At 47.9% G+C, this 26,176-nt stretch overlaps 1 protein-coding gene across 1 annotated transcript in view; it reads left to right on the plus strand.

Annotated features, from left to right (window-relative positions):
- LOC126577144 (glutamate receptor 1-like) overlaps window positions 1-26,176 on the plus strand; it is a 76,925-nt gene that overhangs the window by 25,380 nt on the left and 25,369 nt on the right. The window contains exon 4 of the mRNA XM_050238571.1: window positions 4,255-4,512. Coding sequence (XP_050094528.1) covers window positions 4,255-4,512 — 258 coding nt within the window. The remainder of the gene's footprint in view (window positions 1-4,254; window positions 4,513-26,176) is intronic.

The following is a 26,176-nucleotide window of genomic DNA, read 5'->3' on the forward strand; positions in this document are numbered from 1 at the left end:
CCTTTTATTCACAAAAACTACAAAAAAATCATTTGCATTAGTTACCTATTGTTTAGTTCAATCATTGAGATATTATCTAGCATGGTTTAGGCAGCATTACTGTAGGATGTGAGAGAGCGTATGCGCTAAGAGAAAGTAATAGCGTGAGAGAGGCAATGTTGCGAGCAGCGCGCGAAAAGAAAAGCGGAGCGCGCAGGAGTTACGTTCAACGAGCCGACCAATAAAGACGTAAAAAGAACCCGCTCCGCGGAAAGAGCCGTTTTCCTACATTACGGTTAGCCCTTTGATATCGATTGTATTTAGTTTGGTATGTACCGACACCACTTTGATAAAGGTTTCGAGCAAAGAGTTCAATCGTTTGTTGCTTCATGTAATTCAGGTGATGTGATGTTTGTTTTTTTAGGCCTTTAATGTGAAACGCCTTCAATTCATTTTGAACAAAAATCGCATACATATATTACAGCCAATTATCTATTACACATTCAAAGCAATGTTTGGATACCTAACTAGGTCCCCTAGTAACTTTTGTGTCATAAAAATGTAAATAAAACAATCATCTGAACCGAAGGGATTCAATAGATGTTTTTGTGATGCTTGATAGCTTTTCATGGCGTTCAGCGCAAAATACTTGCAATTATTGTTACTTCAATTATAGATTGTTCTTCATTTGAAGAGCTTCCCTGAGCCTGATCGGTGGTGGATACAGTTCGTGTTTTGATAAAAAAAAACATTCAATCTATATGAACATTTTCCTAGGCGAGAGGCCAGCCATTGTGACGTCTATTCTAAGCCGTCCAAAGCTTTCTATTAAAATAATATAATTACATTGATTAATAATAATTGCAATTATATTGTTGCAACAATTAATAACAAAAGAAGCCCAACGCTAAACCATGACGACAAGGAATCGAATCACCGCATCGCCACATCCCCTTCCCTTACGCTGCTATACGTCAGGTTCACGCCACGCGCCACGCGCCACGCGCCACGCGCTACGAATTATTCAAATATTTGCGCATCCCAGGCGCAAATGATACACAATCTAATAGGCCCGAGTCGGCGGCTCGTCGTCAAACTCGCTCGTCGTGTCGCTTCGAGAAGGAGAGAATTGTCGCACGAGCTTTCCCACCCACCCTTAGGGGACAACGCGCCAAGACGAGGCGTAACATTATTTATCCCGTACCCCCCTCGAACCACGGTCCCAAGTCTTCATCTTCCCTTTTCGCCTCCTCGTGGCGTCGGTTCAAACAAACAAACAGGGCTGCGTTGGTCCGTCCGCCGTCCATCCGTCCTTCATGCTCCGACCAAGACAGGCGGAAAATCAACAGCACTAATTTGGTTCCAGTGGCGCACTCGCTGCCCTCTCTTCTCGTGGGAGAAGGCCACCTTCCACTCCCACACCGCACTTTAACGCGTGTGCAAAGATACCACCAATCGCTAAAGATATGCGAAGCAACTCCTTCGACACACAAGCACATACACGCCTCGAGCTGGCTGGCTATGAGTGCTTTGAATGGAAAAATGGAAAGGAAAATCAAGGGGAGGACGGAAGACTGTCGTGTGGAACTCGAGCGCCTTTCGAGCGTCGGCGTGTGATGTCAGTCGACTGTCACATGAAAGAATCGTATCGCGGCACCAATTACTACAGTGCTCAGGACCAGAAGACCGGCCTCCTCCTGGTGCTGGTGGAGAATGGGAAATTCGGAACAGAATGGAAAGGAGTAACCAATTGGTTCATGCGCCTGGCATGGAGTGGAGTGGCATTTTCGCGAGCTTCGACATTGTTTTAGCAGCGCCAACACCCTTTCATGCATGGCCTGCGATGCAAAGCAAAGGGTGGCCAGGGTGCCGAAGAGGTGACAGAGAGGCGAGCGTGGTGCGGTGCGGTGCGGTAAATAAAATGCTTCAAAAGTTTCCGTCCCAAAAGCGAGCATTTCTCTACACTCGCTCACACACAAACATACAATCCGAGCGCATGGGACACCCCGAGTACACATGTTGTCCCAGGGCCGAATGCTTTTCCTTGGGACAGACGCGTGGCGGGCGCGCGCGGAAAATAAATTGAATTTTTCACGTTTTTGTCCGCTTTGTTGTGTCGTTCGGGTTCGTCTCCCGGCCCATTCCTGGTAGAATAGGCGTAGGCTCTTTCGGTGAGGGATCCGCTAAGGATACGCTAAGGTCGCGCCGGTTCGGTGCCGGGAATAAGCGAACTCGAGAACAACAAACGGCACAATGAAAATATTAAACACACTCGTTCCGTGTGTCCGTGAGAAGGAGCAGGAGAAGGTAAACGATACGAAGCTCTAGTGGCAGTGTATGTGTGTGCCAGTCGCTTGTTTTGCATTAATTGAATAACGAGTGGAGCAAATGAACTCGCGCCGGCTCCTCTGGGAGGAGCTAGCTCGCCCAAGCGAAAGCAATTAAACCCACATCATTTAGGGCGAACGGCTAACTCGCGGCCTCGAGTTGTCACGTGTGGAAGGGCTGAGGAGGAGCCCACCTAAGGTCTAAGCTATTGTTTCTACCATTGGCATGACCATTGACCGTTGGTTTGAGGCTTGAGTAGGTAGCCAATTGTTTTATTTCGCTTTTGATGATGAAATGATGCGAACCATTATGTGGCTTTGGTGTGCTTGTTATGCGGTACATGATGCGTCCGTAAGGTGCGTGGCCACGATAGCAACACTCACAGTAAAGACATTTCGATTTCAATGAAACTTTGGCGAGTTGCAAAATTGCGTTAGTTTATATTTTATTTTATTTTGCGTTTTGCACCTCACAACACATACACCAAGGGGCGCTGAAAGCAAACAGATCGTCTGTTCAGTCTGTTAATAGTTAAAAAGTGTATCTGCCCGTCAGAAATGAGAAACTGTTGCTGTTGTGGAGATTTTAGTAGCAAGTTTTATCAATTTTAAACAGAACAATTAGCTTCTGCCCTAATTATATTGTCGAAAGAGATTGTAAAAGAACTCAATTTAGTCATATAAGAGCCTAATGCTGGATAAGAGCAGCATGGATCATAAAGAAAGTTTCATTCAGCTTGACAAGAAATCTCAAACCGATATTAGAATGCGGGCCACAGTTAAAGTAACAATCAGTCCGCGGAAAATTTCACCATTTAATATGAAGGTGCATGACTTTATTAAATTTGATTTTTCCCACCAAAAGCCCACCCGATGGAGGCGCCAGGTAACCGGTAAAATCACAAACTTTTCGGGGGTTTGTAATACAAATGTAAATGGTTTTTTTTACATAAATAAACACAGAAGAGCCACGCGTTTAAATGTATTTGGTTAAACTACCCATTAAATGAGGCAGAAACTAAAAAATATCTTGAAGCGAGCTGCACAACATAATTTGGTGGGCTGCGAGTTCGTGATCCCTGATCTAGGACCATGCCCAACCACGAGCTTTGTTTCAACCTCTTTCCGACCATTCCTTCACAGAAAATTGCTACCGTGGCCACGCACCTTTATACGCCTACGCCCCAAAATGAGCTCTTTTCCCCCACCGCATTGGAGTGCCTTATGGCCGTGTAGTTCACTCGAAATGAAGATGGTGATGATGATGATGTTGATCATGGATAGGTAATCGACGGTCCTCGCTCACTATCCAACGACGGCACGGCAGGTTACCGGGGGCCAATTCGATGAAATCGATCCACCAAAACGGCCGTTACGGTGAACGCAAGCGAGACACAGAGCGCCGCATAATTTGGAATACTGACGGGCGAGCCCCGACGAGTGATCGGCAGAACGCATGGACGCGAACATCTCGACCTCAGCTCGATGCCGGGATAATGGGATTACCTGCTTCCGGTACGCTTCCGGATCCGGCTTTTCGGCTCACCGGCTCTTCTGGTCTCGATGTCGGACGAATTGATTGGCTCTTCGCTGAATCGCCGGCCCGGCGGGATGGGGTGGTTTATGTTTTTCAAGCATAATTCAATTTGTCACAAGAAAAATCATCTTACGAGGGAGAGGGAGCGATCGGAGGTAACGACATCATCATCACCATCATCATCATTCCATCCAGGGCGGTATCATTCCACTTTGGCACAGCCACAGTGGCCGGGAGTTTCATTTGTCTTCAGTGTCGATCCTAGATGAGACCGATATTGCCACTTGTCTGAGGTGGATAAACCTATCAACCCGCTTCCAACCGGCATTCTCTCTCTCTCTCTCTCTCTCTAATACCTACCCGTTGTTTTCTTCTCTTCCTCCTTCTCCTCCTTCTCCTGCTGCTCCACAGTTTGCAACCAATTTTCGCGCGGCGTGTTCGCGATGCTGGGCGCCGTCTCACCGGATTCCTTCGACACGCTGCACTCGTACAGCAACACCTTCCAGATGCCGTTCGTGACACCGTGGTTCCCGGAGAAGGTGCTGACACCGTCGTCCGGCTTTCTTGACTTTGCCATCAGCATGCGCCCGGACTACTACCAGGCCATCATCGATACGGTGCGCTACTATGGCTGGGATCGGATCATCTACATGTACGACTCGCACGACGGTAAGTACGCCTGCCACCCCCGGGGCGGCGGCGGTGGGAATGCTTCTAGATTAGAAATTTTGCACCAGAAGACGACGGTGCCGTAGTGCTGTTAATTGAATCGCGTGCCAGCGAAGGCATTCCTGACGCTCGAGATGTTGAAGAAGCTGCTAAGACGTCAGGAGGTGATTAATGTTAATCAACCGTGAAATTGTTCGACCGTGGAGGGCCGGGACCGGGTGCATTATCGCACCAGAGCACACGCCAGAGTAAAGACAACTCATCGTTATCGGTTTGCTGACGCTGTAGCAGATGGAGCACTCGAAGTGTTTTTTCTACGAGTTTTTCGACCGTACTTTTTCCCATCGATGAAAACAAATCGAAAACAAATTGCAAGCAGTCAGTAGGAGCACTCTCAAAGAACAGTGAGCTACTGGTGGGTAGCTTAATGTTTTGCTTCATTATTCAAGTCCGGACCGGACTGCCGGCTGCCGGGTGCATCGACTTTGTTGTTGATATGCTGTTGATACGATCTTCTATGACTCTATCCGGGTGCTCCTCCACAACACAACAACTCCTTCGTACGCCTTGAGGTCGTGCTTATTGGAAAACACTCGGGAAACTCCACCTTGGCTCACAGGACGGCTCAATGCCGCTCGGTGCATACTTATCGACGTACTTTGTGTTTTATGAACCAACACTCTCCACCCCATACGCTTCCAGCACTTCCACGGTGTGTGTCGAGGAGGTGTGCTTGTGCCATGATGATGATGATGCCGACTTTCGACTTTACGCCCCGCGCACCACTCTATTTGTGGTGGCCACTCGAAAGCCGGAAAGTTCCGGCTTCCGTTCCGTTCCGTTCCGAGCCGAAGGACGTTCATTATTATTGAAAGGCGAGAGAAGCCCTCTTTTGATACGAACCAGCAACAATCTGGTGCCCCTTTTTTCCACCAGCCACTGGATACGAGCATAAGAAGGAGGAGGAAAAGGGGGGGGGCTTCTGCTTCTCGTTTGCATATGTGGCCTTATGTCCGGCTTCAAGATGTTTTTGGTACCGGTGGCCGGTGTTCCGGGCGTATGGATGGAAAAGAAATGTGGAACACACGGTCGTGGCCCGTAGTATGATGATGGTGTTGAAGTTGTTTGCAAACGCTCTTCGTAGAGTAGAGTCCAAGTGAAGTAGAGTCTCGGCGATGGAGGCAAAACCTGGCGAAGCGGACCTTCGACGAGCGTTCCGTGCAATTTGTTTCTCGACACGAGCCAAACCAAACAATCGAACCGACCAACCGACCGACCGGCAGTCCTGTCTGAAGGCATCAGAAGGCCAACTAATTGAGCAGCCAAGGTCCCAAGGTGGTGGTGCCCTCGAGTACTTTGTTTGTCTGCCTCTGGCCCGATGAGAGCTTCCCCTTCACTCTAACGACGGTACGGAAGTCGAAGTTCGAACAAAGCATGGTTAATTGAACAATCGATCGGTATGCTGGCGTTCCTGCCCTTCAGTTCCTTTCAGCCTGTCGTGATGTTGATCGTGTTGATCGAGATTTGTTGAAATGTTTGTGAGTGCGTGCGTCGAGCACGACCTGACATGCCAGCAACAGCGATAGCGTAAGCAGCGAACTCTGCAGCATTAAGTCGGATAGAGAGCACACATGGGTCCCTGAGGGAAGAAGAAGGGAGCCCTTATTCTCTGGGTTTTTCCTAGCTTGCAACAAAGTTTCTAGCATCTTCCTCTCGATGTGCAGACGAACGCTGGAGTCCCCGTTAGACCACCGGAGTCAAAGTCCTGGCTTCCTGGATTCGAAAGTTTATCGCAGGCTTCCCTGGGGGATTATGCTGTCCCTTTGGACCGCCTATCTCCTCTGTCGCAGTCATGTGGCCGGTCTCCTGCTCCTAGTCCTGGTAGAGGTGTCTCCGAATGCCGTATGAAAACACGATACAAACGGATTGCAGAGCTGAGCGGTGGATTGCTATCGTTTTTTTTTTGCGAGGAGGCCTTCTGCTTCGCTTCCGGGTTTCGGAAAATGGAAAAATAGCAACCATTTTTCACTCGGCAACATATTATGCGACCTGCACCTGCATCTTTTGCTTCTTCTTTTTCCCCGACACACACATACAAACACTCGGAGAGACACACGAGATGATGCACGCGGAGAGCTGAGCTGAGCCAAGGTATGGTGGACATTAGTGTCTGCATTTGCGGTGTCGGTGATGCGGTTTTCAGCACACACCAGCACACCCATGCACCACAAGCATAAATAGGCCACATTCACTCCACATTTTCATTTGAGGATTATATTATTTTTCATTTTTCGTGCAATGTTTCGATGCAGCATGCAGAGTTGAGCTGAAGCAGCAGCAGCAGCAGCAGCAGCAGCAGCAGCAGCCTTCTGACTTCGACTAAGAGCTCCCCATAGAGGGGTTTGGGGGTGTGCTGTGCGAGTGTTTGCGTGGTAAACCACAAAAGAATACTACACTCTCCACAGCTATAGGTAGCTCCTCGCACACAGACACACACGCGCGTGTTCTGCTGGTGCATGCTTCCTCTGCATATCACCCATCAGGAGCAGCAGCAGCAGCAGCATGAGCAGCACTACTGGAACCTTTCAGCGAGCGGGAGAGCAAAACCGCAACCGAGTTGGGAATTGCTAGCATAACTTGGTTGCTGTTGAGCCTCAATGACGTCAGGCTGCGCAGTCGTTGCACACACGCGCGCACGCACTCGTATGCCGGGAGCACACGGACGTTCACTTGGGAGTCGGAATTTCATATGGAAAACCCGAAGAAAATGAAATACCATTCCTCCGGGAGACTCCGGCACAGGGAAGCCACCGGTCGAACGAACGAAATAAGAGCCGGATCATCATTTGTTAATCGATGAGTGCAGGGTGCAGCAGCAGAAACAGAAGCAGCAGCATCAGCAACCATCCTGCCATCGTCGTACGAACAGCACAAAAGCTTATTACTGCAGCTGCACCGAGAACGATGAATGCAATTTAGCGGATGGATTTAATATTTTCCAGAATTCTTCGCTCTTTCTCTGTCTCTCTCTCTCTCTCTCTCTCTCTCTCTCTCTCTCTCTCTGTCTCTCTCTCTCTCTCTCTCTCTCTCTCTGTTGCCAAGTAGATCTTCTCGTCATCTTTTAGCCGGATTGCTGGCTGCAGCTTCCATTTAATGCGGCCATTGCCATTGTCTAGGCTCCGCCCGGTCCGGAGACGCCACCCTGAGACTGGGGCAAAATTCTTGATTCCTCGAGCGAAATTCCTACCAGTTCCCGGTCCGGTAACGTTCCACAGAGAAAGCTGCATTTCTGATTCGGGATGCTTCTGCAGCAGTTTAGTTCCCTAAATGAAAAATGCTTCTCTCCCAACCCGCCCCCCCGAGGGGGTGCTCTGTTCGTGTCGATTTACTGGAATGATCAAACGGCAGCGGCTTTCAGCTTTTATCAGTAGAGGGAGATCAGTGGGTGGGGTTCAAAAGTTTGTAGAAATCCGAAGCAAGTCAACTGAGCTGGAGCAGGGGAGGGAAAAGTGGGTGAAGGGACATTGGCTACATTGTTGCAACAATTCCTGGGTAGTGATTGTATAATTAAGTTTAGTTAAACTTGCTACTGGAAGGAGCGGGGATGCATTCCGAGTAGTAGAAAGACGTCGAGGCAATGCAGAAACTGCTGCTGCATCAGATCTGATTGATCTGGTTGAATTGATATTCTGAGTTAAGGATAATACAGTTTTCAATTCGACAGATAAAGAATGTTACCATTAGGAATTCTTTAAAATGGTCTTGATCAGATCAGAATTCAGTCCAAAATGTGTACTGTAGGATATTGAGATGCGAATCCTCTTTTATCTTTTGAGCTTTGAGGAGTCAGATAAGAGTTGCTATAGGTCGAACCTCGATTTTTCGCAATCACACAATAGCTCATTTGGGATTCTTGTGAATCAGTTCTCAAAAAAAGAGGACGAAATGAATTGAAATTTTATCGCAAGTGGAATTCACGATGCACTGTAGTAGAGCACGGAGTAGTTGGAGGATTGTTGCAAATTCCAGCAACGTATGCATTAAACCAAGAGACTAGAGAAATATGAATGGTGATAAAAAAGAAACTATGACAGATAATTGGTTTCTGTAAATTACATGTGGAAAGGGAGGTTATCAGTTTATTTGCCAAAAAATCCATTCCGAGCAGCCTTCCAGCAGTTAGCTGGGATTTTCGGCATGGAAAACAATCTTGTGCACATGCTTTTCAACTCTTTCTGTGCCTTTTCAAACAATTTCTCCTAACAGTTTGCAACAAAATCACAAAATCATTTAGCATCAATCACTGTATGCTGTGGTACGGGACCCTTAATTTAAGTCCTAAGAAGACGTTTTGCACTAAGTAGTGCGTCAGATTCCTATTCATTTAAGATGGCCACATTCTCCATTTACCACATACCTTCTTAAAAAATGCTGTCTCTTGCTCCATGCGAGACCGTAGCATTGCAACGTAAAATTCCTTAAACATTCCTTTAATGCTGAATGCACTTTAATGCGCACTAAAAACTTTTTACAGCATCCAGCGCTTTGAAAAGCACACGGTAGAAGCCAAATGTTTAAACGCCCAAAATGCTCATTACTCCGTACCAGAATTGCCGGCTCACAAACCTGTGCTGGCTCTGCGGCAACTCCCTCCCTACGAAATGGTAAACAAGGATCCTGGCCCCTTCCTGCCTGGCCGCCAGTCCCTGCCAGTGCTTCCGAAATCATAAAAATGCTTCCTGCTTCATCATCGTCATCTCCGCGAGCGCAACGGGAAAGGGCAGGTTGCTCCCACCGCGCTGCTGCTCTCGCACACCGATGACGTGTTTGCATCCTTCAGTTGCGAACATGTTTTACTCCCACAACAGCCCCCCCCCCCTCCCCCACGCCATTTCGCGTGGCTGCGTTCCACCGGTGTCCGTTCCGGAAGTGGTGCAACAACCGGTGAGCACATCCTGTGTGGCCCGCCCTTGCTGTGTAGAGCTCTTGCTGCTGCTGCTGCTGCTGCTGAATGTGCTGGGTGTAGTTTGCGCTGTCGAAAGCGACAAACTGGCCTCCGTCGTCGTTGTCGTCGTCGTCGTCGTCGTGGTCGTCGTCGTCGTCGGGAAACTCGATTACACGCCCCTACATCGTCACTCCCACCCCTTTGCGCGTGGAGCAAACTTCATTTCCCTCGTTTCTCTCTCGCTCGACGTCGTTGCCTGCGAAACCAGCTCCATGGAGTTTCGCCCCCTTTTTTTTACAGGGGCTTCACTTGTGGTGTGAACTTTGTGAACGCGAACGCAACGCGAGATCGAGCGTTCGAGTTTTGGTTGCTTGCGTGATGGTGCGTGAAACCCACACCGCACCCCTATGCGGTTCCATGACTGAGGAGAAGTTTTGACTTTATCGTTGGCGTTACGCGTCTAGCGCCACGTGGGAACACCCGTAACGGCACCTTGTAGTGCATTGTTTGATGTGATGTGAAGCTCCAGAACTGAGCGACTGAGCCAGCCAGCCACGCATAAACCAAGTTAAAAACATAAAACACAATCCCTTTGACCGTTGACCCCATTCCAGGAAGGTAAAGGGTACTGGTGCGTTGGTGCGTTCACTGCTGGGGAATATTTATTGCAGCCAAAACATTTCTCACATCGGTAAACGTCTAATGGTTGCGTTCACTGCTGAGGACCACTGCGACTGACTTGGAAGGATGGATCACCACCCTGGCGAGTGCAGCGCCTCGGCCACGCTTCTATGGCGCAGCATTTCAGAACGAGCACGTTCTCAAGCTGGTTGGCTGACTGGCGGTGACGGTAGTACATCATCGTCAGTTCAACGACGTTTTAGAATGTTTTGCAGAATCGCGCTCGCGATATGAACCCGTGCCCTTTTCGGTGTGTGCTGGGGTGGAAAGAGGGTAGAGGTGGCGGTAGGGGGTGGTTCCCATCTCGGGGGTCCCTTTCATCACGCTGGCTCGGGCTTGGCTCGCGAGCTAAGATGAAATGAAAACACGGGCGAAGAACAAATGCAAACATTAGGTCGCAGGTCCCCGGGTCGGCATGGTTCCTGCCCTGCCCCCTTTCTTCCCTTGAACCCCCCTTGAACTTCCCTCATTTCGTGGTGCTCACTGGAAAAAGGTAAAATGGCACCCTTCTATGGTCCCCTCTTGCCGGCTAGCTAGCTAGTGTTTTAGGACATTAGCACCGACACGGCCGGTGGGGAAAGAGAACAGATGAAAAACAGAAAACCGAGACAGTGAGAGGTGGGGTGGAAGGTTTCCTTCGGTGTGTCTGTGTGTTTTGTGAACGAATCCACGAGCTCTACGGCGTAATAAGACAACTTGAGCCAGCCGCTCACCGACAGAGTGCCAAAAGGACACGAGAAGACCGATCCGCCGTTACGAGCCGCTGCAGGACGATTGTCGATGCAAAAGGGCGAAGGGGCTACTTCAACCCCCTGGGGGGGGTACTTTAGCGTCAGCTCATCTCTTACTTGAGACCGCTCTTAAAAGCACCCCATTCACGATGAATTGAGATTAACACTTGGCCGAAACAATGCGCCAACATACACCCACCGGGGGAACGCTTGCCAAAAAGGTAATCCACCGTATTAATTGAAATCCTCAAATGAACTTTGCGCTCCGCTAGCAGCCACAGCAGCAGCAGCACCAGCAGCGCTCCTTGACGAGTTTGAGTGTCGCACACATCGTTTGCTTGGCGTGAAGGATCAACGTCATGGTGGTGGTGGTGGTGGTGGTGGTGACGGTCGTTGTGCACACACTAGCCTACTGTGAACGAGTGATTTCGTTTAAATGGAAACTTGTCCTCGAGGTCAGAGAGGGCTCCATGGGTTGCTGGGGTCTAAGAATAAAGGGGTCCTGCAATATGCGACTCCTTGGGGCCTGAGGGGCTCATGATGTATGCAGCCGGTACTTTGCAAACACTTCATAAGCGGCACGAGATTATCGCAACAAGAGCCCCTCGCTAAAGGAGGTGACAGAGTACGCGGCACACTAGTTGCCCAAATGCAACAAAGACACTCACGCACACTCGGATTCATCTCACGTACTCACGCTCTTGAGGGCACGGAACGATGGCATAATAATGTCGTGACACCACACGCACGCACGGCATCAAGTTAAGTCAAGCGATGGTGACGGTGACGGCGACTACCAGCTTCCAATATTTATTGTAGTTTTATGTTAAATGTAGCGGCATACCGATGATTTATGCGGCGCGAGGGACGAGCGGATCTTCGTGGAACCCGAAAAACCCCCCCCATGATGGCTCCTCATTTGACGCAAAACCGCCATCACCGCGCATCGCGTCGCCTCGCGAATGACTTCCGGCTTCCAGAACAGAAAGGAGAGTGAGGTGGCGGCGGGGAAACCGTATAATGACAACACGTTTTCGTACTTTGTGACAGATCATCAGCGGGCTGATAAAGTCAAATTTTCTACAAATTGTGATTGGACCTCCGCTCCGAATCCTCATTCTCTGAGGTGGTGCTGCTGGTGGTGGTGGTGGTGGGGTGCCATAACTTTTATTGCTTTGCCGGTACCGATAAGACGCGAGTCATTTCACATGTCGCGGGGAAGCAGCAGCAGCAGCAGCAGCTTAATACCACGTCACGCGTGCACCAGCGCCTGAGCCACCACGTATGTGAGTGAAGAACTTTATGCAAATACCGGGTACAAGTCTAATCTTGCCCACCACTCCTACCACACCGCACCCCCAGTTCATAACTCATAACGTGACGCTTCGACGCTCTGCCCTCAAGGGGGATAAGGCGCAGGCAAGCGAAAGGCATTCACCAGCAAGCCACGTATCGGTGGGGTGGCGTAGCTTCAACGTGGCCGTGCCATTTTTTGGGAGGTGGGGGAGTGGTGGGTGGTGAAGCTCAATAAATCACCATAAAATTGATACATCCGCCGTGTCGGTCGGTAGTCGTTGTGCCGCTGGTGTGAGCATCGGCAACATGTTGAACAACCATTTTCACTAGTTTTCGGCGTTGACGATGAGAGGGTGCGAGTTTGTATTTCATGGGGGTTGAGGGTTCTATCGGAACCGAACCGAACGATATGTAGATTTGTTTGATGGCATTTTGCATATGCATAGCTAATGTTGCCAGATAATGACACACAGAGAGAAAGAGAGAGAGAGTGAAAGAGTGTAATATTCGCGAGGAAAGTTCTAAGAAAAGCCACGGACTCTCACCGATTCGTACGGCATTAAAATCGTTCCTCGAATTTCCTCGATACGCAGATTAGCGAACCAGTTAGTGACGCCCCAGACGATGGTCCTGTGGCGTTGGTTCAGCAAATTGGCGGTGAATCGTTTCAAGAGTGAAAGCGCTTTATCCCGGAGTTCCAGGAGCTCGAACGTATTCGTAAACATTTTTAATCCCTCCACCCACCAAAGGGAAGGAGTTCCAAGGGATGCTGTATCGCTAGCTAGCTAGAACCGGCACACATCTTAAAGGGAGACGAGAGGATGAGGGTATTTAATTCTGCTTTCTGCTGCCGGGGTGGGGGGAACCCAAAAAAGGAGCAACATTGAGTGCTTGAAGACCTGCAGCGGAGGAACGGCAGGTGGGTTCCGCTAGGTGGAGGGTGTAATCAGGAATATAATAATATCAGAACTTTACATCTTTGATGTGCCCGAAGCCCCCATTCTGGTGCTGCTGCTGCTTCTAGGAGTCAACGCAAGGTCGCTCCTCACATACTTGACTTGAACCTGTGAAGCGACCTCACTCTCCGTCTTCCCCAGCTCAGCCCAATATTCGGTCGCTCCACGGAAATCGTTCAAATGCAGTCCAAGTTTATGACGCGTTATCTACACACAATTCTCGGTCATGTTTACAGGCCAAACGTAAACGTACATCCTAGAATAATCGCATGTAAAAGCATCAAGAGAAAGCCGCAATGATCACAAACCAGCGACCCAGAGCAGCCCTTTCTTCAACCGAAGCGACAAGAAGCCCAAGAACCAAAACCGTCATCTCAATCGGATTTGTCAAGGTGTGTCCACCACATTGTAAACATAAATCGTGACATATCGGTTTCAACAAGAAAGTAACATCCGAACGCGACATTTCGATGCCTACGAAATATCAAAGTGACAACGAGCAAGTACTGCTGCACACGAGTTCGGCCACAGCCGAAAAGAACCCTTTCCATTAGAATAAACAGTGAAAGTGAGTTTAGGTTCGAAATTTCACATGTGTCGCCGATGAAAGAATGCGTCGTTAAGAGTCTGATCAAAGCATGCGTCGTTAAGAGAAGAACGCGAGTTTATGGTAATATCTCCACGGTCGGGTGGAATTGACAAGTTTCCCGGAACCTGACAAACAATAGGTTCTAAGGTTGGATTAACAGATGGAAGCTCTACCGCATCGGCTGATTGGGAGAAACAGAGAGTGAGAGTTGGGGGAAAGTTTAGAATTAGTGAAAGCAACAAAGTAGGATTAGGATTTAGTATATAAGCTCGATCTTTTGAATAAATCGAGGCCAGTATTTTGTGAACCATAGAGACGCGTGTTGGTTTCTTTGTGTCAGTTCCTTTACTCCACAGGTTCTGCAGTGCTGGTCGAGACAGATCGCCATTTTAGACCGCTCGCTACGTTTGTGACATTTCATCTGGTGACAGCGGTGGGATAACGATATCCCGTATCGGTTAAGTAGTTCCCCGGTGGGTGACGAACACCATACAGAAAGTGCAAGTGAAGTTTGGAAAAATACTGAACAATGCAGCGAAAAAGTGTTGTGCTATACGAAGTGTGTTTCGGAACACTGTTTAGAAGTGAAATAGAGCAAAGGAAATCCGTGAAGAGAATCACGACGCAACCATCATGCAAGAATTGAGCATAGGTATTTCTTATACTACCATCAGGCAGAAAAATGGAACAGAACGAAATGACAATTAAATGTGCGTGTTTGGAGATACATATGTGACCGATCAAGTTGAAAGTGAAATAGATTTTCGTTAAAGAGAGATTCAAACATTATAAACCGTGAATATTCAACAATGGAGTGGCAGCCTTATAAAATGGACATCAACGAAGAGAGAAGAGTGAGAGCAGCAGGGGTAAAGTTAGCAGCAAATGGCTAGTTTGAGAGCAGCAAACCGCAAGTGAAGCAGCCGGGAGGATGATGACATGTCAGTCCAACGTGGAAGGATGGATCGTAACCGACCTGAGCTATGGAACCCCAGATGATGAAAAGGACCAATTTCGACGAGAGACCTGCGCGCAGTTAATTTATACAGTATGGTATGGTGAGTCATAGTCAAATGATAGAATCTCAAGTGTAATTTAAACGGATGTAAACGAAAAAAAAAACAACCGAAATGGAATATTCGGGATTTGTAGGAGGATGTTGGATTAGAGGAGAAGGACCAGAAGAAAAATTTAAAACAAACTATTCAGTTGGGAAAGCTATATTACACTATATTGAACAAGATCAGGTCTATAACTATAATTTCAATAGACATAACCGTCGCAAAAGGGAGAACCAGCATTGGACAAGAATGAATAACGACGAATCATATCAATATCAGAACAATAGGACCAATCATCATTTGTATGAGCAAAATGTTAATGGAGAGAGACAGTATCATCATAATCAGAAAAATGTATATTGCAGGGAACAAGGAGATTCACAACCAAGTAGTATAAAGGAAAAATGTAAAATCCATTTATTGGAAGAAGAGATTCATGATTTAAAAGCAGATATAAGAAGTATGCGGAAAAATGCTTCCCAAGAGTCTTTACAACAAATATTATCTGAGAAGGCCGAAGTATTAAGGGAAAAATTCTCGTTGATAGAACAGGTTGATGATCTTGAAGACGAACTTGAAATAGTAAAAGAGGAAAGTATGAAAAAAGATATTGAATTGAATAATTTAAAGGAAAAGTTGAAGGATACCCAAAATTCGTTATTGAAATTGCGTGAGCAAAATGAAGAATTGAAATCAACGAGCAAACAATTGGGAGAAGAGAAGAATCAGGCAATTGAAGAATTGAAGGAAGCACTAGAAAAGCAGAAAATATTAGAGGCACATAATTTAAAGGTGCTAGAGGAAAATGCCAGACTTAGGGAACACTTAGAGATTTTAAATCAAGATTTAAATGACGCAAATATGAAAATTGAGGTTTTATCAAACGGTTTATGCGAAATGTCTTCTGAAGTAAAGCAGTTAAACGAAATATTAGACGAAAAAAATCGATTCATAATCAGCCAGGAAGCAGAAGAGATAAAAAAATTCGAATGTTCTGAAGATAATAATGGGAAAGAATTAACGATCACAGAGACCGCAAAGGAACAAATCTATAAGAAAAAGAAATGTAATCGAGGAATTAAACGAACGGAAAGAAAAAATGATAGGTTTATTGGCAAAAGCAATTCTTATGAAAAGAGAGATAATGTTGGCAAACGGATTTACGACAAAGAACCGTCGGGTAGTGCATTATACCAATGCTTCCCAAACGAACATTACAGAAGGGTTGTGAAGGAACTTTTCAGGACCAGGGATGTTAAAATATGGTAAACAAAGAATTATTTTATTTTATAAAGCAACTATCAGAAAATTTACAATACCGGAAAAATTTACACAGAAAAGAATGAACTCGAATTTTAAACTTAAACAAAAGGATTTTTATAATACTTGGCAAAAAACGTTTATACAATTAGGATGGGGTAGAACAATTTCGAAATAATTAATGCAGAATTAAGGAATGGATTGAGTCGATTGTATGTTGGATGGAATAAAAATGGGCAAAGCAAGAATATAAATGAAGGTCAAAATTAAGAGCTCAAGATTTGCCTTCATTAAAATTCGTGATAAAATATTCTTGACTTCCCCATTTTTACAACGAAAGGTCAATAGATAGCAGCGTAGAATTCGTACTTATAAATAAATGAAACAACGAGCAACAAAAGTTGTCAATTTCAGATAAAGATAAATTAAAAAAGGGATTAAGATAATGAAACGAAGAAAGCGAAACAGGAAGAGTGAAATGACGAAATTAAAGAAAGTGAAACTTTAAGAATGAGAATGAAAAGAAACATAGAGACTGCTTCAGAAATGGGTGTGGCCTTGTGGGTGCTAGCTTCGCCACATCCCTAGGATTCTTTGAGCCAAAAGAGCTCTTAGACGGGGTTCAATTCCCAGTACCGTTAGTAAGCAGAAAGAGGTTCAAGAGAAATATTACATGTTCTACATACATAACAGAAAGAAAAAAATGAAGCATTGAAAAAAAAAAGAATTGGAAAATAGCATATCTATGTGAAATGAATGATAAAATTTGATTCAAAGGAGAACGAGAGAGAGAAAAGAAAAGAGCAAAACGCATGACCAACATTTGGGTTCAAGTCCCAAGCTCGTAAAAAGGAGGAATAGGAAAGAAACGATAAAATGAATGAAAACGAACGTAACGAGAATGAATATTTTGAAAGGTAGAGAAGCCCTAAAGTAAACAAAAAAATGAACACATGTATGGAAGAGAAAGAAAATGAATTTTAGAGAAAAAGAGAAACGGTAGATCAACGAAAAAGGAAACAAAGTGAAATCAATGAATAGAACGAATGAAGGTAGAAAGAAAAACTAGATGTTGAGATTTGTCGGATGCAGACCATGAATGCACATGCATCATAACCGGTCCCATTTCAAGAAGACACTAGGAAAAAGGCAATGTTGGATGATAGCATAACAGTGAGAATTAAATTAATCAAAAAAAAAAATTGATGGAAAATAGATTAGGTAATTACCAACCTTAAGCCGAAAAACTAACCAGCTTAAAGATCGCCTCTTTAAGTCGACCTTCAAGCTCCAGTAAGTGGGGGGGCATGAAGCGACCTCACTCTCCGTCTTCCCCAGCTCAGCCCAATATTCGGTCGCTCCACGGAAATCGTTCAAATGCAGTCCAAGTTTATGACGCGTTATCTACACACAATTCTCGGTCATGTTTACAGGCCAAACGTAAACGTACATCCTAGAATAATCGCATGTAAAAGCATCAAGAGAAAGCCGCAATGATCACAAACCAGCGACCCAGAGCAGCCCTTTCTTCAACCGAAGCGACAAGAAGCCCAAGAACCAAAACCGTCATCTCAATCGGATTTGTCAAGGTGTGTCCACCACATTGTAAACATAAATCGTGACATATCGGTTTCAACAAGAAAGTAACATCCGAACGCGACATTTCGATGCCTACGAAATATCAAAGTGACAACGAGCAAGTACTGCTGCACACGAGTTCGGCCACAGCCGAAAAGAACCCTTTCCATTAGAATAAACAGTGAAAGTGAGTTTAGGTTCGAAATTTCACATGTGTCGCCGATGAAAGAATGCGTCGTTAAGAGTCTGATCAAAGCATGCGTCGTTAAGAGAAGAACGCGAGTTTATGGTAATATCTCCACGGTCGGGTGGAATTGACAAGTTTCCCGGAACCTGACAAACAATAGGTTCTAAGGTTGGATTAACAGATGGAAGCTCTACCGCATCGGCTGATTGGGAGAAACAGAGAGTGAGAGTTGGGGGAAAGTTTAGAATTAGTGAAAGCAACAAAGTAGGATTAGGATTTAGTATATAAGCTCGATCTTTTGAATAAATCGAGGCCAGTATTTTGTGAACCATAGAGACGCGTGTTGGTTTCTTTGTGTCAGTTCCTTTACTCCACAGGTTCTGCAGTGCTGGTCGAGACAGATCGCCATTTTAGACCGCTCGCTACGTTTGTGACATTTCACCTGGACGAAACCGCGTGGTGGCAAAGTTGTGCTTGGTGAGAAGCGGCTGGTGCTGCTGTTTTGGTGTATGCTAGACCGAACTGGCCAGATGGATATCGTTGGCAGCAGGTGGCCAAGGGATGTTGTAAAAGTTCGTCCACGTTCCACGTTCACCACAGCATGGAACGGAACGGAACGGGACGAGCGGAGATGATTAAACTCAGGCAGCCTCAGCAGCACTCGGGCCTGAAGCCTCCCAGAGGGCCAAACCGCATCCTGATGCGGTGACAGCGCCATCGCCTGCACCATCGCCTAGGGACGAGAGTCCGTCGCCTTTGCTTGCTCTTCTTTCCTTTATTGCATGATGGCCATTTTGGGACGGCTGTTGGTTGTTGGTGGAATGGAATCTGCGTATTTTTGTTTAAGCTTTCAAGAGCGACGCGATGTACAGGTTAGGATTCCCTTGGATGAATCACTGTCAATGGCGTCGTCCTCGTTTAAGGACATGCAACAGTCGCATGACAAAAATCTGTCGACAAGCACCAGGGCGGGCCAACCAAGATTACGTGTCGATGAATGCCAACTATGCGTGGTCTATGGAGAGCAGGGGACGGACGACGATGAGACGGCATGTTTGATGTACCACCTTGTACGGCCAACGGGCACGACCTGGTAAAGGATTACACACCAAACTCCATGTTGTGTGTCTCTGTGTCTGTGTTTCTGTGTGTGGTTAGGTTACATTCCTTTGAGCTCGTGAATTGTCGGGCACAAATTGCTCGTTGGCCATTTAAGGCCGCAAAGAAGATTGGCTCATGGCTGGCGACGACATCCTGGTGCAGGATGATGAGCCAGGTTTAAAGCACCAACGCTCATTTTGTACAATAAAGGACGAGATGGAATTTCCGGCCCTCGGGGGCAGCATATTGTGCTTAGGTCCGAGTACGGTTGCTGCGTACTAACGTGCCTCGTCGTTGCTTCAAAGGGCGCACAATCCACCGCAGCACAATCAAACCGAAACCAAAAACCAATTGCACAATGAACGGCCACCAGCAAGGCAGCCTAGGATAGGACAACGTCTTAATAATGCTTGTCGAGTGGACGCAAACATTGGTTGTACTTGAGTACCTGTCATGCCAGCCTGGCCGGCCGGTTAGAGCCCCCCAAAAAGGGAAGCCAACACATTATGTTGCTCTACACAGCATACCCACAGGACACGGACACACAATAGCGCTCGAGCGGACACAGGGGAATCGAATGGACCATGGCTGCAAAAACAGCACCGGAACATGAATCTCTGAGGGCCCGACCGGTTGTGCCTTTTGTCGTCCTGGGTGTTCCGACTACTGAGATGACAGCTGAGAGCTGGTCGCGCTCTGGTATCAACCAAACCAAGCGCCACCAATAGAATCAAAGCAACCAAATCAACCAACCATCATCGTCCTGGAGCGATGCTACTACCGTGTAGCCGCTGCGACTATATCCGATGCTGGGAAACATGGAACCTGCGCTATACCGCTGCCCGCATGCCTGCTGTCACATCAATCCGCATCCAGAAGCAAAAAGAAAAACGGTCCACAAAAAAAAAACACCGGCAAATGGAACGTACGATGGAGCGTAAAAAAACAACATGCGGCGATGGTGCTGGTGGTGCGCTGCTGCTGCTGCTGTTGCTCTACCCCCGGAATCCAAACAGCAAAAAGTAAGAAAAAGAAATAAAAGAAAACACGAAAATAAAGCGAGCGTAGAGCACAGCATAGAGGATAGGGCCAAAACGGGAAAGCATCGAGAGCCCGTATTATTTGCTCAAGACAGATAACTTTCTTCAATTTGCCGCTGAAGAAGCTTTCTAAGGGCTGCTTGCTTGCTGCTGCTGCTCTGCACCACACCCACAACCGTTGACAACACACATACGACCTAGAGCGAAACCCGAAGAGAGAAGTTCACTTCTCAGCCCCACAAAATCGATTTCGCTATCCGGGGCGACCTGGCCCCCTTTTTTTTGGCGGTGACTTCTTCCCGCGGTACCCGTGGTGTTCTTCCGCCGGAGGGCGCACGCTGTTTACTTTACGATCCAGGGCTGCGGTCTGGTGGGCCCAGCGAGCACCCTCCCGTACCGGAAGAGATGTCAAAATGGGCGTTGAAGTGATTTCGGAGGAGTCTATGTGTGGGCACGTGCCTGTGTGTGTCGTCGCATTGTCGATCGTTGCAATTGTGTTTGCTCAGCAGAGGCAGCAGATTCGGGGGAGGGGTGAGTGGTTTTTTTTTTCGCCCAGAAGAAGCTGTCATAACATCAGCTTTGGCTCCGCAAACGAACAGCTTCTTCAGCTGAAGCTTCTGAAGAGTGCAGGCGAATAGTTTTGAGTCATCGCAACAGTCATCGTCCGGCTGTTGTGCCACATTCGGACGTGTCACGTGTTTTATGCTCCACAGTGCTACCCTTGACTCTCTCTTTATGCCAGTTGTTTGGTTGAGTTTCGGTAAATCAAGCGCTGTATGAAGTGACGGTTAAGGGTCGCTTACTGTTGGGCGAGGCCAAAGGGATTCGGAGGACGAAAGAAGTACCAGAAAACGTGGCTCTCTCGCGCGCTCCTTCTGGGGTGTAAATGTTCTCTAAAGGCGCGATGTAATCTGAGTAAACTTCACTTTATGACACCACCGAGCCGAGCCGACAGTGACACTTGATGGGAGTATGATGGCTGTGCGCTTATGGTTTTTGGACAGACTGCATTGCTTGCTGTATTCTTTATGCAGTCACCGCAGAGAAGAACGGAAACTACAAAAGATTCGCTTTAGTCAGTTGAAATTTGCAAACAAATGTGAACTGATCAAATGTTTAGACTTGAAACTAACTTTTGTAGAGCTTTTGCAGAATCATAAAGACTCTCCAGAACCCAGAATGACAAGAATACTCCCCTTAACCATCCTAGAATCTGCTCTATGAAATGTTTATGAAACGCATTGGCCGAATGTGTTCTATCAATTACTCCGTCGTTCCACTTTGAGATGACGAACTACTCCTAGAATGCCCTTGCACATCAAATGCTCAAGTTGATCAAAGCAAAACGAAATCACAAATTAATTGCCTTTCAATTTCCCAAATTCCATCCCAATACAGCACTATCGTCCCGTAATTGCTTTGCTTTGTTCGAATCGGGAAATGAAATCACCGATTGACTATTAAATACCTTTTCTGTTGTTGATCTACCAACAGGGCCCATGATGGGCATAAGGCATTTTTAATTACACGATCACGCTGCTCCGGGTAGCCAACTACACAAGACCAACCGTGGCGCACTATCCGATGGTTTCCTTCGCAGAAAGCCAACTCCATTAGCTGTCCACCAAAAAGGCAGGCAGCTACAGCCACGAGTGACATCAGAAGGACGAGAAAGAATTTCATTATTCTCAACCGGGCACACGAGGCCCAGTTGGCGGTGCCTTTTGCCTTTTACTGCGAGGAAACGTTTTCATCAAGAAAGTTTCACCCGTTCGTTGGACCGCTCCGGTGCCGGTTTGGGGAAATTTTTAGAAAAGTGGTTGACTCCTTCACGACATCCATCACTCAATCATCGCTCTCTCTCTCTCTCTCTCTCTCTCTCTCTCTCTCTCTCTCTCTTCCTCTGGTCTGTGCCTTTTATGTGGGGCCTGAGTTGAGCTGAGCTGAGGTCAGGGAGGTGGAACGTGGCGCTTGAAATATTTCGAGAACGTCACTAAGTGATTAGAAGAAGAAGCGGAAGCGAAGCACTCACGGTGCAAAAGGAGACAGGCAAGCGCGTTAATGAAACTCAACTTGTAACTTAATTAAGCACCGCTACTGAGGCGTCACCAGTGCGTGGAACCATCCTCTGGTGTGTTGAGCATGAGTTGCAGAACGGATAGTCCACTGTTGACTATAGTCAAGAATCATAGATCGGGACTCAGTTCTACGGAAAAGGTGTGCGAGAGATGTTCTTCCGTCAGAAAATACTCATTAGTCGCTAGAACGACAGGAACTAGTGGTACGTGGAAACACTTCCTGGCACTCCTGGCACCCTCGATGGCCAGCAGGCAAAATGGTCGCAGGATTACGCTGTCTAGCGGCTTCCTCGGGCATACTCCGCTTCGTGTCTCGTGTATCACGCTTACCAACGCTCCATCATCAAACAACACCCAAGGCACCATGGTCGAATTTCCACCGCGCCCGGAAAAGCGAGCGTGCGAACGGCCGTAGTCACGGGCACGCGAGTCATTCGATCCATATGCGATTTGCTACCGGAATCTCCGGAAGCATTAAGATTCTCCAGAAGCTCAGAAGCTCCGAGATGGCTCGCAGACCGTCCAGCCAGTCAGCCAGCCAGCCTGAGGGAAACGGCTGCGAGGTTGTTGAATTTCTGTTGACATTTTCTTTCTCGCCAACGATTTCGCAATAATCTGTCCGTTCGTGGGAATCCAAAGCACGAAGGCCCTGTCTTCGGGGAGCCGGAGAGAGGACAAGGGTGGCAAGGGATGGTATCCTTTTACGCCCTCGCTTCCCACCCGTCGATGGCGGGAACGATATTACAGGATGATGGCGGGCGATGGTGAGCCGTGGCCGGACGGAGAGCCCAAAGTTGTCCGCCAAACAAATCGTTAAGTAGGAAAAAGGGATCCGAGGCAAGGCCAGGCCAGGCCAGGCCAGGATCTACTTTTTGGCCGAGTTGGGCGAATCGTAAACATCATCAGGTTCGCCACCGCCGGCGTGGTGGCACTTTGGGACGGTTCGGTGGTCAAAAGCAGCTGTCCGGGGTTTGGTTTCGGTTGAAAGTCAAATCGAAGGCAGGATTAATTGTATCGATTTGATTCCGCGAATCGTGCTGCTGGTGTTTAAATTATGTGTTTATGCTTTTGAAACATTTTTGTTTCCACAGTTCAACAGAACAGAACAGTCCTAGACGAATTGTTTTAGGGATCTTTTACGGCTTCTAGATGGATTTTAGAGTTCCAGAATGTTGCAGAAAACATCAGCGATAAGATTACGTAGAAGGACTTTATTTGTTAAGCGAAATTCTTTGCTAGTATTAGTGTTACTTCGAGCCATTCCGTGTCACACACCAAGTCATTTGTACTCATGAAGGATCACCTTTCATAAATATTTGATGCTACCTCTGCCTCTAATCTAAAAAAAAAGTACCATCAAAAAACAGAAACAAAGCTTTCAGATATTTATAACCATTGGCCATCCACTTCAATGTCCCACTGTGTCAGTTCCGGGGACCACCGTTACCGTTAGCCACGGAGATGAAGGTGAAGAGATTGGACGATATGGATTACAGCACGGGGGATCATCCTGATGGCCTGTTCGTAGCGGGGATTGCGCTATATCAGATTAACGAATCGATTTCGCTCCACTTTCGACACGGGGGACACACGGTCCGTAGCTCTCTGCCAACACAAAACAGACAGAGTGGCCATTATGTGGCGAACAGCTTTCGTGGTGCTGCTGCTGCTGCTGCTGCTGTGTGGAATCATCCACAGAGCCAACCAGAGCCATGATAATTCATTTTGCTCCCCTCCACCAACCCTCATTTGTGCCATTCAAGCGGTAATGTGGTGGAATGCAGTTGTTAAAAAGGTATTAGAGCGTCAGCGCATTAGCGACCAGTCGAACCATCACCGTCCTCCTCCTATCCTCCGCATGAAATGCTGAGTAAGACAGCTGCTTGAGCGACAGACGGACGGGAATCCTGGGCACCGGGCAGAGCATACGTCGGGCGCGCTTGGCCATTTATGCTGTAATGCTCGGTCTTTAAACCGTGTGCCGACCGGTCATTGGAACGTTTCGCGAGAAATTCAAACCCGTCGTGCACCGTAGGCGTTTGTGTTGCCCGCCTGTCGGTGGGGCGTTAGGCATTTCCCGGGGAACTCGTGATCATGCTCGCTAACGACATGCTCGTCCATCTCCCTCACTCTCTTTCCCCTCACTAGTATGTTCTAGGGGATAACTTTTTTTTTTTGCTTTCTACCTAGACTACCAAGCAGCTCCCGGCATCATCATAATCTAGCGAAGCAAAGCCAGCATAGAGAAAGCGATGGCAGAGACTTACTCCGGTGCTGGTGGTCGGTCCAGGCTACCGGCGTACCAGCGCATCCTTGATTTATGGCCCAAAAATGCCCTAGCCTGGCCCTGCGCCTGGACTGGCGAGCCTGGTGGAGGGCATTAAGGTTTAACATAAATACCTAATGCTCGCCTACGCTCTCCCTCACTCCCTCCCTGTGGGCCCCCTTTTGGGTTACAGGCCAAACAATCTGCTCAAGAATATTACACGCTCTCGCTCTCTCTCTCTTTTCCGATACACAACAATGTTGCTCGAGGGTTTTCTCACTCCCAAAGCTGGTGCTCCGGCTGGTTGCTGTGGTTTGTGGGTTTGCCGTGTACCGTGTTGCGCGCCTGCCCAACCCCCTCGGGCAGCTTGTGGTGTTGCGAATCGGGCAGCACCACCAACGACATACAACGGTGGTGGTCGCTCCGAGTGTGTCCTCGGGACCTCGGTAGCATTAGAAACACAGTGAGAGCAGCGCATTAGGTTTCGTGCCAATGTTCTAAGCTCTCAGTACCCTCCCCTGGCACTGTCCTTTCCCCCCTCCCCCCGCGGGGTGGTCTAGAGCCGAGCGTTTGTCTCAACATAATCTCCGGTTCCTGGTTGCAGCGCCAACGTCGCCAACACCACCAACAGCAGCACCAGCAGCAGCAGTGCCACCGAAACTCATCATATCATCACACCGTTCAAGGTGTGTTTGCCTTTGTGCATGTGATTGTGTGTTGTCCCCGCCCCTCCCCCCAACAGGAGAGATAATGTCCAGGATGCTAGCAGGCAGGCAGACAGGCAGACGGGAGTACCAGGGATCGGCGCCAGGGATGAAAAGAACAGCGCATTGTGTGCAGCGCAGAACGCAAGCTATCAAGTGCATTCCGACCGACCAACCGACCGAGTGGAGAGGGTAATACATAGTGCGGAGTGAAGTCGAGAGAAAGGGGAGGGGGCGGGGCGGGACCGAGAACCGAGATAGATCGTTCCGGAGGGTCCGAGATGGACGACGCTTTCCCAGCACCACCGATAAGACCGAGACCGAAACCGGACCGGAACGAGAAATGTGAGGTGCTCCCGAGGTGCTTGCAGGGCTCCAGGTTCGGTTCGCTCACAAAGGACCAATCCCGCAAAAGGGACACGGTGTCCTCTGTATCCCGTAACTCCCTTCTCTACCCTCAATGGTGCCTTCCGGCGGTGGTGGCGGCGGCGGCGGCGGCGATGATGTAATTAGTATGTGAGTGTCGTTCGAGCGAATAAATAAGCTCTCAGCCGCATTCATCCGTTATTTTTCGCTGACCTAAATCCTGTCACACCCTCCCGTACCACCCTCTCCCGTACCAACCCCTCTATTCATGGGAGGGAGGTTTCTGTGTCCCTTGGCGTGTTACTGATCCTTGGAGCATGAGCAGCAGCAGGAGCAGCAGCAGCCATCGAGCTAGCCAGCGGGCACCGACACTCGAATGGCGGAGAATTTGCGAGCAAAAGTTTGCGCCCCCATCCCTCCCTTATTCTCTCGCTCCCTTTCTTTTCTTGTGCCCTTCAACTCTCACAACTCTCGATGTTACTTTGTGTGCGGTGCACGGACGGCGCAGACACGATGGTTGTACAGGATGCTCGCTCAGTTTGATAACATTCCTGTATCTCTTTTCACCGCAGCACACTTGGAAGTGGAAGGGTGAGGAAGGTGAGAGGATGGTGGTGATGATACTGTTGATGTTGCTACCGCCGATCGTACCGCGGATGGTGGTCGCGAGCGCTCACAGCTACACAGTGCAGCACACATGCAACAGCAGCAGCAGCAACGACAACGACTGTGACAGTTGCGACCGAGGTGTTAAACGAAGTGCCAAAGCTGAAAAAGCCGGATTAGGCCACGCAAAAACCGCATTTTGTTGCCGGAAAGAACAAC

This window comes from Anopheles aquasalis, chromosome 3 (assembly GCF_943734665.1).
Source record: "Anopheles aquasalis chromosome 3, idAnoAquaMG_Q_19, whole genome shotgun sequence".
Classification (NCBI taxonomy): domain Eukaryota; kingdom Metazoa; phylum Arthropoda; class Insecta; order Diptera; family Culicidae; genus Anopheles; species Anopheles aquasalis.